This window comes from Capsicum annuum, chromosome 6 (assembly GCF_002878395.1).
Source record: "Capsicum annuum cultivar UCD-10X-F1 chromosome 6, UCD10Xv1.1, whole genome shotgun sequence".
NCBI lineage: Eukaryota > Viridiplantae > Streptophyta > Magnoliopsida > Solanales > Solanaceae > Capsicum > Capsicum annuum.
In genome coordinates, this window is record NC_061116.1 from 8,170,594 (window position 1) to 8,190,331 (window position 19,738).

At 34.4% G+C, this 19,738-nt stretch overlaps 1 protein-coding gene across 1 annotated transcript; it reads left to right on the forward strand.

The window, feature by feature from the left end:
- The first annotated feature begins 2,597 nt into the window (after window positions 1-2,597).
- On the forward strand, window positions 2,598-10,593 carry LOC107874470 (actin-depolymerizing factor-like). Its single transcript, XM_047414326.1, has 3 exons — window positions 2,598-2,858; window positions 9,733-9,956; window positions 10,443-10,593. The coding sequence occupies exons 1-3, from the start codon at window positions 2,598-2,600 to the stop codon at window positions 10,591-10,593; spliced, it is 636 nt and encodes a 211-aa protein (XP_047270282.1).
- The last annotated feature ends 9,145 nt before the right edge of the window (window positions 10,594-19,738 follow it).

Below are 19,738 nucleotides of genomic sequence, written 5' to 3' on the forward strand. Positions count from 1 at the left end.
CTATGGATCCAGTTAGCCAAGAGGCACATGTATGTAATACAATAATCATATTTACAAATAGCGACCTTCTTCTTGGAGGAACCCTACACAATCGTCCCTTGTACATGGTAGGTCAAGTTCTAGGAAAAAGAATAAATAGAATCTTGATTGATGAGGGATCCGAAGTTAATATCCTGCCTATTTTTATAATGAAATAACTGGGTATCACTACCGATGAATTGGCCAAAAGCCATATAATGATCTAGGGCTTTAACCAAGGGGGCCAAAAGGCCATGTGAGCTATCAAGTTAGGGATTTGTACAAATGATATTCAATCAAATACATTGATGCATGTGATTGATGCCAAAACTTTATAAAACATATAAACTTGGTAGGCCTTGGGTACATGAGAACAAAATTATCTCATTCTCTTACTATCAATGCTTGAAGTACCTCAAAGGCGTAGTGGAAAGAAAGATAGTTGCCAATGACAACCATTCACTAAAGCTGAGTCATACTTTGCCAATGAAAAATTTTACTTAAATAATTATGTTATGAATAAAAAAAAGGTTGAAGATGTCAACAGGACCAAGTATGATGATCTTGCATCTAAGAAGGTCATGGTGATTATCGAAAAAGTTGCCACCAAGAAGTGCCTCTTCACTTCGAATAAGAAAGCATTGCACCTATGAAAAAAGGCAACTCCTATTCTTCGATACATATCAAAGGTAAAGAAAGAGGAAGGTCACCCATCTGATTCCCAAGATAATGTGATAAAAGGGCTAACTTTACCTATCAGGAGTATTGACGCAATAAATCCATCATCAATACTACTTGGAGAGCCAGTGGCTCAAGATTCTCCATAAGATATGACACTCCCTATGAAACATATGAAGGATGGCTTCAACCCAAATGCTTATAAGCTATTTGTAAGGGTTGGATACAATTCTAATGAGCCATTGAGGTTGGGAAAATTTTCGTTGAAGGGTAAAACTAGACAAGCACGTGAAGGCCTAGGATACAAACAGCCATCACCAATTGGCACCTCCATAAGAAGAGCGGTAAGTAATTATATCACAGTGGAAGAAGAATTCGCTGCTGCTAATAAAAGACCCTCTGTATTTGATTGACTTAGAGAATCAACCTCACGAACTTCTTTGTTTGAATGGTTGGTCATCTAAATAATAAGAGAAATAACAAGCATTAGAGAAGTTGTCAAAGTACAATAATGCACTCTTCGCCTAAGATCCAGAAGGATTTCCAAAGTCTGACCTTCTAGAATGAGGTGGCAGACGAAACTAATAGTTTAATGCAACAAGGTTATAAAAGAAAAGGCTCATACTGGGTTTTATATCAAGCAAAATGAGAAATATGAAGAGAGTGTTGGCTCCTCATATTATGTTACGACCCAGAAAAAAAAAGTTATCTCATCAAAAATGACGATTCATGAAGAGATAGAAAATTCTTTCTGGTGTTGTCATATATCCATCAGCGATAATAATCCTTAGAGTAGGAAGATGCTGGAGATTCTTCATTGAAACATGAATAAGGAGTAAAGGCCACAGTAGATCCCTTGAATGAAGTTAATCTTGGAACTGATGAAGACTCAAGATCAACTTGCCTAAGTGCATTCCTAGAAGTGGAGGAGAAAATCACTTATATGGACATACTAAAAGAATATATTGATGTATTTTCTTGGAGCTATAAGGAAATGATTGGTTTAGATCCAAAATTAGCAGTCCACCAATTGGAGATCAAGAGTGCTGCTCATCCTGTTAAGCAACCCCAAAGGAGATTTAGGCCAGATTTAGTTCCATTAATTGAAAATGAAGTTAACAAACTTATTGAAGCTAGATTTATTTTCGAAGTCAAATATCTCACGTGGATTTCAAGTATTGTTCCAGTAGAAAGAAGAACGGCCAAATTTGAGTTTCTGTCGACTTTCGAGATCTCAACAACGCTTGCCCTAACGATGACTTTCCAATCCCCATACCAAAATTAATGATTGATGCCAATACTGGTTATAAGGCAATGTCCTTTATGGATGGCTCATCCGGCTACAATCAAATTTGCATGGTACCAAAGGATGAATAACTCACTGCATTTCGTACACACAAAGATATTTATTGCTATAAGGTGATGTCTTTTGATTTGAAGAACACTGGCGCCATTTATCAAAGAGATATGCAAAACATCTTTGATGGTCTACTCTATAAAAATGTTGAATGCTACATGGATAATCTAGTGGTGAAGTTAAGAAAGAGAGACGACTACTTGAAAGACCTAAGAATGGTGTTCGAGTTACTTCGAAGATAACAACTTAGGATGAATCCATTGAAGTGTGCCTTTGGAGTTACTTCTAAAAAATTTCTTGGCTTCATTGTGAGACATCAAGAATTGAAATTGATCAAGCCAAGGTCGATGCAATTTTGAAGACGCTCGAGCCTCAAAATATTTATGAGTTAAAAAGTCTTCAATGAAGGCTAGCATATTTAAGGAGGTTCATATCAAACCTAGATGGAAAATGTCAATCATTTAGTCGTCTCATGAAGAAGGACACTCCCTTCGAATGGGACCAAGCTTGTAGTAATGCATTTGAGAGTATCAAACCATACTTAATGAAGCTACCAATTCTTGCGGCACCTATACCTGGGAAGCCGTTGATACTCTACATCGCGGCACAAGAGAGATTAGTTAGAGCACTACTGGCTAATGAAAATAGTGAAGGAAAAGAAAAATATCCTTACTATCGGAGTAGAATGATGACATCAAATGAGCTAAAGTATTCTCCAATCGAAAAATTGTGTTTGGAATTGGCCTTCTCAATTCAAAAGATGAAACACTACTTTCAAGCTCATGCTGTCCTTCTTGTGTCTAAGGTGAATCCCATCAAATTTGTAATGTCAAAACCAGTCCTTAGTGACCGACTTGCAAGAATGTATCTTCAATTTCAACAGTTTGAGATTGTGTATACTCCCTAAAAAGACATTAAGGGACAAACATTAGATGACTTTTTGGCAGACCACCCGATACCTAATGATTGGGAACCAAGTGATGAACTTCCTGGTGAAGATACAATGGTTATTGAAGCCAGATCCCAAGGAAGATGTACTTTGATGGTGCCACACATCGAGATGGAGCTGGTGCCAGGGTGGTATTTGTCACTCCACAATAAGAGGTCATCCTCTACTCATTTACCCTAATGAACTGTTGCTCTAATAATGTTTCTGAATATCAAGCGTTAATATTTGGGCTTGAGATGGCAGTTGACATGAAAAAACTATAATTACAACTCTTTGGTGACTCCCAATTGGTGATCAAGCAGTTTTTTGGAAGCTATGAAGTAAGAAAGATTGAGCTACAACCATATCATTATTATGCACAGAAATTAATGGGGTAGCTTGGAGAGGTAACCCTTCAATATGTGCCAAGGAGAAAAAATAAGTAAGCTGATGCCCTGGCTGATTTGGCCTCAACCTTAACTCTTCCAAATCTGATGTGAGTTAATAACCGCCAAGAATGGGTAGTACCACCATCGAATGAGGATAGAGATGTAGAAAATAAAGTTGAATACCTCATTGTCGTGTCTGAAGCTGTAAAGGAAGATTGGCAACAACTAATCGTGGACTATTTATGTTATAAGATACTTCCGAAAAATCCAAGAAGAAGGACTGAAACCCATTGTCGTGCACCTCACTTACTTTACAATGGGGACACACTATACATAATATCATTTAAAGGAGTACTCTTATGGTGTTTGGGAGAGGAAGAAAAAATTCAAGCTTTGTAAGAAGTGCACTCGGGAGTTTGTGGATCACATCAGTCTGGATCGAAGCTCTATTTTCACATTAAAAAAAGGGATATTATTGGCCAATGATGGTGAAAAATTACTTGGACTATGCTAGAAGATACAAAGCTTGTGAATTCCATGTGAATTTCATTCATCAACCTCCTGAAGTACTACACCTAACTGTAGCATCTTGGCCATTCAATGCTTGGGGAATGGATGTTGTTGGTCCATTACTAAAATCTTTTGGTGGATACTTATACATCTTGGCCGCAATAGATTACTTCTCAAAATGGGCTAAAGCTGTTGCTAACAAAAAAGTAAAGAAGGAGAATGTTGCAAACTTTATCTAAGTGAATATCATCTATCACTTTAGAATACCTCATTACATAATAACTGACAATGAAAAGTCATATGATAACAAACCAATGAACAAAATTTGTGATCTCCTTGGTTTCAAGAAGCACAAGTCTTCAATATACCATGTTGCCGCAATGGTCTAGCCAAAGCATTCAATAAGACTCTATGCAATATTTTAAAGAAAGTTGTCTCCAAATCCAAGCGAGACTGGCAAGAACAAATGGAAGAAGCTTTATGGGCATATAGAACAACTTACCGTACACCAATGCAAGAAACCCCATATTCACTTACTTTTGGAGTTGAAATAGTACTACCACTTGAGCGTCGATACCTTCTTTAAGAAGGGCTATTCAAAAAGGTCTCACCGATGAAGAAAATGCTAAGTTGCGTCTTACAGAGTTAGAAGATATTAATAAGAAAAGACTAGAGTCTCAACAAAATCTTAAATATTGCCAAGCCCGTCTATCTCATTCTTTCAACAAAAGAGTTCGCTTGAGGTTCTTCCAAGTTGGAGATCAAGTCCTTGCAATAAGAAGGCCTATTATTACTTGGGGGAAAATTCACCCAGAAGTGGGATGGACCTTATGTCATACAAGTGGCATATTCAAATGGTTCTTACAAGCTTGTCGATACAGATAGAGTAAAAATTGGTCCAATCAATGCTAAGTTCTTGAAGAAGTACTATCCTTGACGGATGTTGCCATACTCCTTAAGGAATGATTATAAACTGCATGTCTACTCCTGGCTTGCAAGAGTATAAACTGTGTACGGCCAGAAAAGAAAAATCCTCTAGGTTGAAAATCTCGTAAGAGACGGCCTAGGAAAAAGTTAGGACACACACACAAACAAAAACACCCGAAACTACGTTGTGACTTGATCTTCTTTACTGAGGTACGTAGGCGCTTGAAATTTTATTCTGAGTTCAATTACATGAGTGTCAAAAAAATACATGTTCCTGATTAATCTACAATATGAAATTTAAGACTACATACATCTCAATTAAGTTTTGGACTTACTCCATATATTTGTGACTCAATGGGGGCAACCCATTGAAAAGAAAAAGAGTTTCTTCAATGAGATTTGGAATGCTAAAGTTCTCCAAGCCTACAACCAAAAGAATCTCAAAATTTTCATGTCTTAAGGTGGACAAGATTTGTCCCTTTGCACCTTAAGCTGGCCCCTAATGAGTTTATCCTTAAAGGATATTAAAATTTTTAGGACATCAGATGGATAAGATTTTTCCTTTTGCACCTTAAGCTGTCCTCTAACGAGTTTATCCTTAAAGGATATCGAAATTTCCATTCCTTAAGGTGGACAAAATTTATCCCTTTGCACATTAAGATGGCCTCTCATGAGTTTATCCTTAAACAATATCGAAATTTTCATGCCTTAAGGTGGACAAGATTTGTCTCTTTACACCTTAAGCTAACCTCTAACGAGCTTATCCTTAAAGGATATCAAAATTTCTATGCCTTATGATGGATAGGATTTTTCTCTTTGCACCCTAAGCTGGCCTCTCATGGTTTTATCCTTAAAGGATATCGAAATTTTCATACCTTAAGATTGACAAAATTTGTCTATGGCCTCTCACAGGTTTATCCTTAAAAGGATATCGAAATTTTCATGCCTTAAAGCGGGCAAGATTTGTCCCTTTGTACCTTAAGTTGACTATTGAAAAGGGCCCTTACTTAGAGTAGACCATCACATAAATGGCTCAGTAAAAGGTCCATGATTAGAGAAGACCATTGTATAAATGCATTGGTGAAAGGGCCCATACTTAAAGAAGACCATGAATATTAAAACAAAATTGGTCGGTTCTTGAGATAACGAAGGCAAAGTTAAACCCTCGCACCTTAAACCAACATCCCCCGTCTTCAAGAAAAATTGGTCGGGTCTTGAGGTAACGAAGGCAAAGTTAAACCCTCGCACCTTAAGCCAACATCCATTGTTTTCAAGCAATATTGGTTGGGTCTTGAGGTGACGAAGGCAAAGTTAAAACCTCATACCTTAAGCCGATGTCCACTGTCTTCAAGAATTGGTCGATTCTTGAGGTGACAAAGGCAAAGTTAAACCCTCACACCTTAAGCCGACAACCACCATCTTCAATCAAAATTGGTTAGGTCTTGAGGTGATGAAGGCAATGCTAAACCCTTGTACCTTAAGCCGATGATCACTGTCTTCAAGTAAAGTCTTTCGGTCTTAAGGTGACGGAGGCGAAGTTAAACTTTTGCATATTAAGCCAAACAATTATTGCATATTACTATTTGTTTAAACCCTACAAAGAAAAGAAAAGGAAAAAGAAAAGCAATAACAAAAAAATTAAGAAAAAAACAACTCACCAATAATACTCCAATCACTATTGGGCAAGCAATCAACAAGAACTAAAGCAAGTTAGGAGTTTTGGGAGCTGGTCATATGTATTTATAGAGAAAGTAACCGGTGGCTACATCCTAAGTGTAATAGGATTGGAAAATATGATGCGGTGGTAATCCGTAGCATGACTCCTACATGAAATTTAATTCAATACGTTTGGAATTGAATTTATGTGCATTAGTGGCCTCCAATCAACTGAACAAATGATGGCATCACAATTGTTTTTTTATTATTATGATGGGTGTCAGATTTGTAGAATAAGATAATGTTCAATTTTATTTTTATTTTTCGACATCATTTAATTCCAGCATGAAAAATTATATATGAATTATCATTGATCCCAAGTAAATCATAAGTTATTACTTCAAGCCTAGTCTCTGAAAGATTAGATATCTCAACAAGACTAGAAGTAGGGGGGATTTTGTGGACAGTAAAATATTATTAAATTAAATTCGTACGAAATTCAAATTGTATTAAATTTAAAATATATTAGTCCCGAATAAATATTGTTGATTAATATAATTGAATTAATTATTTAAGTCTAAACATGTATGAATTTAATTAGAGTTCAATTTTTATTGGGCTAGCCCATTGATTTGGGCTACAAATGATGAGCCCACTTTGCTAAGCCTAAGATATAGTCATATTCTTGAGACCCAAATGTGGAATGTCAAGTCAAGGGAAGAAGTTAATAGGACCACGCCACATGTCAAAATGATGCAGTAAGCCCAATGAAATCAAAGCCCATAAAAGGTGCCATATCACTTAAATCTTATTGGTCAAAGGAAGTTCATCTTCATCATGACTCTTTCCTTTCCACAACTATAAATAGGGATCTCATAATTCAGAAAAGGAGCCCCCAGAACTCTAACAAGAAGCAAGAGAAAGCTCGTGGATCAAACGCCACAATTTTCCTACAAAGCTCAAACATTCAAATCAATTTCATTAAGATTCAAGATCAAGACCGCAATATTCAAGAGCAAGCTCAAAAGCCCTTGAATTCAACAACAAGTCAAGATCAAATCCCTCAAGACCGTAAAATCATGTTCAAATTCAAGATCAAGCTTTAAACCCTTGAATTAATAATTGAAAAGGCAAATCAGGGGATTCATAGAGATTGTAACACTCACATATTGAAATCAATAAATTGATTGTTGCAATATTTTCTTGTCTAGCATTATTTATTTACTGGTCTCGAGAATTTTATTGTCCAGCAATACTTTTAACGGCTTGTTTAAAATTAAATTTCAAAAAACAATTTATTTGCGTCCAATCAAGAATCATCGGATAAATTAAAGTGATGCCGTATGGTGTTAATAGCTTCAGAAGACCCAATAAATCAAAGAATAACTGATAAACTATCAAATGATGTTTAACAGAATTTGAACATGGAAAAGGATATATTTGGTACGAAGAAAAGTATTCTCCCCTAGAAAATGTTTTACTCGAAAACAAGTTTGATTTCTTACTTATTTACTTGTGTTCGATAACTAAGCAAAAAACTATTACCTCAAGAGCATTTATATGTATTCTTCATAAAAACTACAGATGTGGGAGGGGACAGGATGTGGGACTCGGGGAAGGAAGAGGTAGTATGTCAAGAGGTAGGAGTTGGGAGCATTGTGTAGGTGAGAGGATACAGTAAGCGGAAAATGTCATTTCTACAACTTGTTTTCCCTACTTTATTATATAAGTAATTTTCCTCAGCCTAAAGGAATTTGTTTTAATAGAGAAATATTTTTAAAAAATTTTGTCCAACCAATCATGAGAAAATTAAAAACATTTTCCTCCACACCAAACAAACTGAAAAGGAACATATTTCAGGTTATTTTGGATGGCCAATCTATCATTTTTAATTCATAAAAAATTTGCATAAAGAAGTTTGGCATTCATGGCTCAACTTTCTTCTTGGGTCTCATATTCTTGTATTGCTTAAGCATACTCATTTGTAGTATCACCGTAGATTATATTAAAAACTCTATAATAATCCTAGAATATTAAGTTTTCACTAGTTTTTATTATGTTCATGCTTGTTAATTAATAGAGATCTGTTACCTTATTATGATGGATAAGATAAGGTTTAGCCCTTTGCTTATACTTATCCTATTGAGGATTTTTTTTTTTTTTTTGGAAAAAATTACCTAAATAAACAACTTAAGTTTCTAAACTACTAAAAATCCTTCCACTTCTAAAATATTACTCAAATGCCAACATTTACTACTTTTTGGTAAAGTTGAGATACAAGTTAAAACCCCCTACTAAGAAGCCAATTCCTTACAAAAATTTAGCCCATTTCTCCTCTCTGTACGCCATAATTTCAGTTGCGATTTCTATCCAATTTCTCCATCTAATTCAAAACATTGAATTAAGGTAATTTTGCCCATAAAATCATCTTCAATTTCTTCTAATCCTTTTTTACGATTTTTTTCAAAAAGAATAGTTTGCGCCTTCGTTTACAAAGTGAAATTTCATTGTTTTGGTTGAGCAATTTCTTCGATTATCCCTTTTTAGGCTTCATTGTTTTGAATTAACATTATGAATAGAGATTCGAAACCTTCTTTTAGTCTTGGTTTTTCTCAATTAAAAAGTATCAAAGAATATCAAGAAGTTGTAAACTTCGTTCCCGAAAGTTTTGACTATGAATTTCTTAGTTTTGATGAAAATAGATCCAAGCATAGGAAAGATCCCCAAACCACGAAGAAATTGCGGCAAAAGTATGCTAAGAAGGACAAGATAAAAGAAAGTGGTTCTAAGAACAGAGGATCCAATATTTCTGCAAGTAAAGCTTCCTCCAAAGAAGAAGATTTTTCAAAGCAATTTCCATAGATGAGTTTCCTAAGGTAATTGCATGTTATGATCTGTTGAATATTAGGATGAGATACATATTTTAACTTGGATTATACGTTTAGAAATTCATTGTTTATCTAGTTCTTTGTTGCCAATTTTATATGTATTTAGTGTTTTTTTTATGTGTTATTGAAACTAATATAATAAAAGATACAAGTTTGTATATACATAGATACATGTTATGTTAACTTGTATCCGTGAGTTATTATTAATGCTTTGATATGTATCTAGTGGTTTTTAAATTTTATTAAAAATCATCTTATAATAGACACAAGTTTATAAGTACATTGATACATGTTGTGTTAACTTGTATCTGTGAGTTACTGTTAATGCTTGGAAATGTGTCTAGTGTTGTTTAAATTTTATTGAAAGTCCTATTACAAAAGATACAAGTTTATAAGTACAAAGATACATGTTGTGTTAACCATAGATATATAGTGTTCAAGATTGATGGTCAGCAAGTTGTTGTTGAGCAGGTTGGTGGAAATCAAGAGACACATGAAGATCTTGCTAACAACTTGCCTCCCAATGAATGCCGCTATGCTATTTTTGACTATGATTTCACTACTAATGACAATGTCCAGAAGAGCAAGATCTTCTTCATTGTTTGGTGCCCTTCTTCCGTCCCTCCTACTATTATTTTTTTTGTTTTATAGTTTTTGCTGGTGGCATCACCCTATCTTAGATTAGGTATGATAATTCAATATATCGAAAAGATGCTAGGCAAAAAGGTTAGTAAGAATGGAAATTTTTAGAATTCCTATATCGGAGAAAAAAGCTAAGTGGGGATGAGAGAATTGTTTCTATGATTTTTTCTCAGATTATTTATTTCATTTGCAAACTACTTAACAAATATTTAAGTCTCTGCCAAAAAATAATAGTTTCAACATTCATGACACATTTTCAAGATTGTATGTATCATCTTTTAGTGAATCTATGACTTTTCAAAAACTTCTGTTCTTGTTGCATATGTGTGTACTTTCACATAGAATGCTGCATTTTGTAAATCTTTTTATCACTATTAGTTATCAAATTACAAATTTTATATTATTTTCGGCCATGTTTGATATGATTTGACAAATAATTGAGGATATAGGTCACCAGAAACAGGAAGGGTAAGAAGCAAGATGTTGTATGCAAGCTCCAAAGACAGATTCAGGAGGGAATTCAAAGGTGTGCAGGTTGACTTGCAGGTTACTAATCTAAGTGAAATGAGCTTAGATACCTTCATTGCCATAGCTCTCTAAAATGTGTCTAAACTGTTGAGGCCTTTTATTCAGTCACTATTAAAAGTAAATGTTATACGATCTTTTCTCAATTGAGGTTTGAGGAATTTTTATTCATTTATGCTTTCTTGTATTAGACGTTCAGTTTATATGTGTTTAAGATTTTTTTGTACACTATAGATATGATCATGTGTGACAATATGATGGAAATCCTAATTTCTTATTATATTCAATTCAATTCTTGTTTATGTTGTTTTCTTCCCTTTTCCTTGCTCATTTCTTTTTGGTAGATTCTGCTAACTATCAAATATTTTGTATAATGTAATTGAAATCCAGAACAGGATTGGTTAAGATAATGACCCCTTCCTTTTTTTTTTTTGCATTGATACTATTTTGAAAGTTCTGAAGTATCTCAGATTAGAAAATCAAAAGCTCTTTCATATTTTCAGTAATCTAAATTCATTTCACTTAATCAATTTTGGGTTATTTTAAGGTTGATCCTAATCACAAGAAAGCTTTTTCTTCTTTGATTATGTAAAGAATAACAAAAACCAGGGAGGAGAGTGTTAGTGTGAATCATTTTGGAACATCCACTCAACTATTTATCTGATCTGTATTATAGAAAATGATAGAACATTTATAAATAGGTCAAGAATCAAACATATGATTGCTATCTCAAATATTAATGCTTGGATTAGGAGGGAAAATTTATAATATACTTATGAATGCTAGTGTCCTAAAGGATGTTTCTTTTCCTATGCCAGTGCATCTGTTTCTCCAGCATTTACAATTTGTAATAAACTAGGGGAAACTTCTTAGCAGGATTAACATATTTCCAGATATTTCATTATGAAAATGTATTGAAATTTTTGTTTAATCCGTCCATGATAGTTGAAAGCACAATATCAATTGAACAAATGAGAATTTGTCTATATAGATTGTTATCAAAGAATAATGATTTTCTGCCATGTATATCTTGAGGAAAACTGATCTACAGTGCTTTTTCAGAAGTGTTTTTTTTCTGTAACGGCCCGTACTATTTTCTAGCTTAATTTGGCCTCTAAAATGTCAAGGGGTTATCTACAAAAATGAATAAACTTTGATACATATGGAATTTCTCAGTTCTAGACCCTCCAGTGTGTAGAAAATTGAATTAGCTTACAAACGATTTCAATTTTGCCTAAATCCTATACTCGGTTGAGAAGTTATGGCGTTAAAGCAGTGTGACATTTGAATAGTCACCGTGCCGCGGTGGATGCTAAAATAGATATTATCCGATTTTAGTGGACCTCCGTGATAAGCTTGTATTGCGTTGAATCCCTATTTCTTAATTGTCAATTTCCAGTGGCTCACCGGGATGATGGTGCATCGCGGTGATGGCCAAAATGGCATTTCAGTAGCATACCATGATAGCTTCGCGTCACGCTGATTTTCCCATTCGTAGTAGTCAATTTTCAGTGAGCCACCACTATAGTGGCGCATCACGGTGCATGTCAAATCGGGAATTTCTTTTTTTCAAGTTCCGATCAAAAATTTAAAAGGGCAATTTTGTCAAATCTCAAGCCCCCAAATTCGTCAAAAACAAGGAATTAAACCTATTTTAAGCACTTTATACCCATTTTTCATCAATCCTCTCTAAAAAAAAAAATCCTAAAGATCAAAACATACTCCCCAAGAAATCAATTTTCCTCCATTTTTCTATTATCCTTGAAATAATTATTGTTTGTTGGATAGAGTTACCGGTACTTATGCTTGTAGAGGTAGCACGTACTAGATAGAATAACTGAGGTGCACGTAAGTTGGTCCTAAACCAAAAAGTATTGTTAAATAGAAATTACATGTTTCCTCCAATAGATCACCCTTTAAACCATAAGCCCTCCTCCCAAGCTATTAAAGCATAGAATAATCATGTGTTTTTGTTGGAGAAAAGGATATAAAGCTCACTCAAGAACAACAAATATTGAAAAAGAAAGAAGAAACTAATAGGAAAGTGGAAGAGGAAATATCAAACACTTTATGAGTGAAGAGTTTTTTGGAATTGTAAGAATCCTTGATTACATGAGTCACCAATAATTCCTTTTAAACAGGCTTGTAGACACGTAGTTTTATTCCTCCCAGAAATCATTTTTTACCATTTTTTATCCCATCTTACCATGTACCTTTACTCATGTCATAAGTTCCACACAATAACAAATCCAACAAATTCTTAATAACTTTGGACACCTCCCCCTAACAAATTTCACGTCATCCTAACCACCCTAACCCCTACCCCACATCACCTCACCTTACCCCCTCATGATTTTTCCTCCACTAATAGCTTTATATATACACTCTATACAGACACACACCCATAGTTACACTCATCCATCACAATTCACATACTCACTCTCACATTCACCAACAACAATACACTACTGATAATACATAAATCCAAGACTCATAATCCATATCTTCCATTTTCATGCTCCATCCACACCAAGACACATACACGACACACTGAGAAACATACAACATAGAACACATACACTCATTACTCTTTTATGCATACACTACTTCACCAATATGGGGTAAAACATTGAAATCCAGCAAGCAAATAGTGAGAAGCAATGGAAAAATAGTGAACAGAGAGAGAGTGGTGTACGATTGGAAAGGAGGATTTTTCTAGTGAAATTGATATCAATGGCAACAACTCAGCTCCACCGGCAACCAAATATCCTAAACCATCTCTGGTACTATCTCCTAAGGTTGATCAGAACCAATGTTCAGAACAAAAAACCCACCAAACCCACCCCTACTGGCGATTCTGATGCTAACCCATCGAAAATTACTATAGCTCCAGCGAGACAGGCCTTAAACCTGCTCTGTCATCTTCCCAATCTCACGAACCAGTAAGAACCCAAATCATTCCAACCTTCCTTCATTGTGAAGTACCATAAATTCCAGCAAGAACAATCAGTCCAGTTTGGGTATTCTTTTGCAACGTCATTGGTGTGAGACAGAGTTAAGGTTGAGTTTGGTCATCGTTTAGATTATATTTGAGGTATTCAGTGGCGCTTTAATTGAATAATTCAAGATTGAAAAAATTTTTGTTCCAATTCTACTCTTTCCCCTTTTAATTTCATCATTTATTATATTTGGTGTGTTGGATTGAATATCGTGTGTTGGTTGATCTTGGTTGGTGATGAGTTGCTACTTTATTGATTTGTTTGATTCCCTTAGATTATGATTAGTGTAAGGAAATAATATCTCGTTAAGAATTAAAAGGAATTTGAGGCGAGAATTAAGAAATTGATAAAAAAAGGTTAATATTGATTAGTTCAATTCATTGACGGATGTTGAATTTGGTAGTATCATATTTTAGGCCGCAAATTTAATAGGTAAATCTTAGATGGGTAGGCAAACCGTAAGAACCAATGATTGTTGAAATGTTTGTTGAATGATTTTGTTTATCACATTTGATTAAATTGTACTTATTTAGCCGGGAATGCTCCGAGAAAAATATATTTATTCACCCGAGGAATGCCCTGAAGTATTATGTAAGCAAGGGATGTTCGTGATCAAGGCCTAAGGCATTGGGTAGAGCGTAGTTTAGGATTAGTGTAGTTTAGCTAGGTTTACATTTTAGTATCTTTTGTTTTGGGTCTATAATAAATTGAACTGGACACTATTTTGAAGTTTTGGTTGTTTGATTGTTTGTTTTCTTGTTGTATGTCTTGTTTGGTTTATACACTTCATAGTGTCGTACTAGACGATATATTCCACAGAGCGACTGTGGTCGAAGCACAGGAGCAAGGGGTGTCTAAAACCTTCCCCTCGGTCAACAGAATTCCTTAACTAGAATCTCTGTTCGTGGACCAGTTTTGAAAGAGTTAAAAATCATTTTGAAAAAGGATTTTCAAAGGTGACTTGGCACACTAGATTTATGCCAAGTAACAACTATGAGTTTTAATTAAAACTACTTTTCATAATAAATTATTTTTTTCTATCACTTAATAATAAAAATCCCTTCAAACTTAAAATGACTTCGTTTTGGTTAAAAAAAAAGAGGTGTGACAGTTCTGGCGACTCTACTGAGGACATTTCAAAATTCGAGCTTTATTTTGAGTTGTATCGGTTTAGTATGACACTATAGGTGTATAGATGCCTTGTTTGTGTTATTGTTTTATTATTGTTGAGTGCCTACGTGCTACCTATTTATAGTTTTTTCTCTTATGTGTTACCATTTGATATCTGTCATCATGTGCATAACTCTAGTCATTTCTTTTGCAATAAGTTTTATTGTAAACGTGTGTATACAACCTTTAGTTGAGTCACCCTATTTTAGGAGGGAGAGCCTTCGGGTGTATGGAGTGGGTGGAAAACTCTCGCAGCCACTATCGATTATACGCTCCCCCAAACAACCTTATTAGTGACCCCAACTTAGGTCAGCCTTTAAGTCATGCTTATCTGCATCATATTTAGATCTAGTGGGACCCACTTGGTCCTTTGTAGGAGACTCTCCTTAAAGAATCCTTACATGTTAATTTTTGCATCTTTGAGGGTAACAGGGTCATTTGACGGACTGATTTTGGGGAATAACATGTGCTAGAATTAAAGAAAAGTGTGTAGACAAGAAAATATGGAATAAAAAAAAGAGAAAAAAGAGAGAAGAAGAAAATAAGTCAAAAAAAAAGAGTTTTATAGTTTTTAGAGTTCTTTATGGCTTTTGTTTTTTACAATCCAAAAATTCAAAAAGATTTTTTACCTTTTGTACTCATTTTGTCAAAAAAAAAAAACATCAAAAAGATTTCTCTGTCTCCTTTAGCAAGCATTCATAATTCAAAATTTTCAAAAATATTTTTCCTAATAGGAGCTTTTTATAAAAGAATTTTTTTAAAAAATGGTAGAAGTTTTGTATATTTCATATAATGAAAATACCAAAAAGATTTTTCTTTCATAGTTGTTGATGTTAGTTTTATGTGAAGTGTCTAATTTAAAATCCCTAAAAGTTTTTATTGATGTTGTTCATCATCTGTCTTTGGTCATGTCTCTCAAGTCAGGGTTCAGCTTGCGATTTAATCTTTAATTGTTCAATTTAGAGGAACTACGCATACCTGATTCTCCTCTTTTGGGGGTGAGATACGTATACAACCCTTCGAGGGTTCGGTGATCTTATTTAAAAATTTTAAAAAGATTTTCTTCACTCTTCATTTAGAGTAGGTGTTTCATATATATCTGTAAGAGAAAACTACAAAAATATTTTCCTTTAATAGTTTAAAGTTTCATTTTCATATGAAATTCAAAATCAAAAACCCAAAAAGATTTTCTTTAGTAATCATAGGTTTCATTTTGTATAGGATTTTAAAGCTGAAAAATTCAAAAAAGATTTTCATCAATTCTTTTGACAATTTGTTATTTTCTTTTCTTCTTAAAGTTTCAAGAAAAAAGAAAGAAAGGGAGTTTGATCGGTCATGTTGTGCCAAAGCTTCACGAAATACGCACACTTGATTCTCCTCTCTTGGAAGTGAGATACGTAGGCTCCCTTCGTGGTTTCAGTGATCTTTTCAAAAAGAAAAAAAGAGAGATATTTTGAGAAAGTATTGAATTCTAACACATTTATTATCTCTTGTTCAGTTAGTTTAAGGTAGTTGGTCTTTGGCATTATGGTTTGTCCTCCACATCGCACCAAATCCAAGAAAGGATTAGTTACGTCCAATAAGGATATAGAGAGTGACATCATAGATCAAATAAATACTTAGGAAATTGAGAATTTAAAGCAAGATATTGTAAGATTAAGGCAACAAATGATGGAAATATATCAAGCTTCCAGTAGACTGCCTCTTCCTCCATTCCCCACTATTGATCCCAAAAATTCCTTTTTCCATTAAAATTGTAAAGTCAGTTTCCTACTGTTGTTGATGCAGCACAGTATGCCTCAGAAATCACTCCAAGATAAAAGCATCCCAATGCTTCAATCACTCATTCTCTAGCCCTTCAATGTACATCTACCACATTGATAGCGCCATTTATCATCTCTTCTTCTATTGTCCGACCCTCTACTAAGCCTCCCATCTAGGCTCTCCATCCAATGAGTGTGCTTACCCAATCTACTAGTGAGTTAATGTTTAATACTTTTGATGATCACTATTATACTCCTGATCCCACATCTATGTTAATTGGACTACCAAAATTTCTTACCAAGAAGTCTAACATGACAAAAGAGTAAGAGAAAATGGCTAGGAAAATGAAAAGTGTAGAAAAGGCTATGAAAAATTCTCCAGTACTGGTGAATTGTGAAGATATTGGATATAAAGACTGAGGCATATATTTAAGAGTTAACCTCCCTCCTAACTTTGAGGTAGCCAAATTTAGGAAGCCTGATTGATAGAAGGATTCTGTGAAACATTTGGGACGATATTGCAATCAATCAACGAAAACTGTAGGAAAAAAAAGGGAAACACATATATTGGTGTGCCATGGACAAAGCAGAGTTTGAGAGGTCCAACTCACCAATACTTTTAGCCTCAATTCCAAGCTTTCATATTAGATCCACATAATCACTTGCAATAAGGTTCCTCTCTCTAAAATCCAAGAAATCCCATTCCACTTCTTTAATATCCTTTGAACAATGCACAATTGTGTACTCGTCTGTCATCTTATCGACAATGGCAAGCATCGATCCCTCAACATCATCCTTGGACCCCATATATTTACCAAGTAACCTGTAAATTCAAGTTTGTTGAGGCCAGAATTTGAAAATAGTAGGAAGGCAAAGGATAATTTCACACCTATTGGGGAATCTTATACTAGTTTGTTCTAGAGCTTAAGATAGTGGGGCATGATTACTCTCCTCCTCGGGTATACTCCTATCCTACATTTAAGAAATTTTAATCCTAATGTACGGTGTGTATATAATTCTGATTTTCAGGGTTACAGTACTGAAGATTGTCCTACATTGAAAAGAGAAATAGAAAATATGATTCAAGAAAAAGTGATTGCGGTGCAAAACACTAGCACCTCGAGCGTCACACATAATCCTTCACCAACATCTGGTAATGCACAATACGTGGGAATCAATGAGTTAAGCATGGGGATCCAGAACTTATTTGTTGAGGGAAATGTGTTGGACAATGGTGGAAGCTCTAATCATGTGAATATACAAACTGGTGGCTAGATGTCAAGCTTGGAAATTGGGAAGACACTACTTTCCTCACTAGGAAAGGGTTTTGGTAGCTTGTCATGTTTTTTTTGTTATTCGAACTATTTCAGGATTGTATTTTGGGATCTATCTTATTTTTTTCCTTTGTCGTTTATGTTCAAACCCGTCTATCTTTCATTCTAACTAAATGGAGTGTCCCTTCTCCGTTTGTGTTTTAAATATGTGTTGTTTGTTATTTTCTTTACATGGTACATTTTATGATTGGTTCTAGTGTTATGACATGCTTGAAGAATTTTCAACCAGATGTTAAAATTTAATTTTATCATGCAATGTTGAATTAGAGGGCCAAACTTAAAAAAAATCATCTGAGAAAATAGGTAGAGTGTTGAGATATTTGGTGACCAAGTTGAAGTCTTCTTTGAAAATTAAGGCAATTATTTTGAGGATCACAAGAATAACTTGGTCATCTATTGAAAGGCATGTATCAATTAGGTCAAGCAGTGGATGCACAATCCAATATCAAGAGAAACAGGAAGATAATCAGCTCCACAAAAGCATGCGTCATTTGATGTAAGGGTTGTACAACAAAGATGGAGTTGTAGGTTTGACAAGTGCAGAAGAAGTAGTGACACACATGATCAATTAAAGTTAATGCTATAAAATGTGTCATAAATGATCTTCATCTCCCACTTTTATACTGCATGTTATGATTTTACATTTTTAAGGATTGATATAATGAAGAAATTCCATTCTACTATCCAAACATTGTGTCATTCTTTGCTTACCCAATTTGAGCTTTAGTACCCCCTTTTGGAATCAAGATAGAGTTAGCAAAGTTTAAAAGAAAAGTGTCAATCAAAAGAATAGAATTGGAAAAGTTTCAAAAAAAAAAAGATAAAAAAAGAAAGATAAAAAAAATATGTCCAAAAAGAAAGAAAAGAGAAGGATGTCAAGAAAAATAGTTAGAAAATTCCCCAAGAGGTCAATGAAAAAAATAGAGAGAAATCAGAATTAAGCAAAAGAATAAGTTGTTGGAACTATGTGTGACATGATTCTCCCCTCTCGAGGTGAGATACGTAGGCTGCCATAAACTGGGCTCCATCTAACTAAATAAATAATTTAGAATTATCCAATCAAAAAAAATTTGGACATGAATTAATCTTTATCATTTGAGTCAATTCCAAAAGTTGTAAGTCCCACTCCTACTTCAAGTGTCTTTGGGCCTCATGCCATCCTTTCTTTCTAATCTTATCCAAAAATTAAGTTACAACCAAAGAAAGACCTTCAGATCAATCTTTGAGAATGTTTAGGCTAAGCATGCAACACATATGATTATGCATTTTGTGAACTACTTATCTTCCTCAGAATAAGGAATCAGGAGGGAAATAAAAATGAGAAAGTTTGTTGGTGAAAACCTTCATGGGCACCTTAAGATAATGGTAAGTTAAGAGAGATAAAAATAAGAAAGTCTTATCTGTGAAAATCCTCACGAGTACTGTGAGACAATTTTGAGTTGAGAGAAATGAAAATAAGAAAGCCTCATTGGTGAAAACCATCAAGGACACCATAGGGTAATGGTGAATTGAGAGAAATAAAAATGAGAGTGTTTTGTTGGAGAAAACCCTTCAAGGTGTCATTAGCGAAATGAGGCCTATAAGTAATATTGACCTAAGGATGCAACTCAGTTTCAAGGCCATTAACTCAACAACAATTGGTGGAATATTTGGATGAAAAGATCAGACAGCTAAATCCAAAAATTATGGCATAATCACTAGAATTGATTTTTATTTTCAAATAAGTTTTCTTTTCCTTATTTTCAAAAAAGGACATTCATTGTCTTTTATTTCTTCTCTATATTTCTATTTTTTTCTTAAGTCAGTTATTGAATAAAAAGTTATTTTTCTTGTGTCTTTGAGTCAAATCAATGCTAAAGTAAGTGAGAAAAAATCTCAAAACTGGATACCAACTTCTTCAATTGCACAACACAAGATAAAAAATCCAACACATGAAAGAAACATGATTGTGAGC

What these genes read in the sequence shown, in the direction of transcription:
- LOC107874470 (XM_047414326.1), top strand. Translation starts at nt 2,598, where the DNA reads ATGAAGCTACCAATTCTTGCGGCACCTATACCTGGGAAGCCGTTGATA. An exon ending in CTGTCCTTCTTGTGTCTAAG is followed by an intron (nt 2,859 to 9,732) that starts GTGAATCCCATC and finishes CTATTACAAAAG; the next exon opens with ATACAAGTTTATAAGTACAA. An exon ending in AAGATCTTCTTCATTGTTTG is followed by an intron (nt 9,957 to 10,442) that starts GTGCCCTTCTTC and finishes TTGAGGATATAG; the next exon opens with GTCACCAGAAACAGGAAGGG.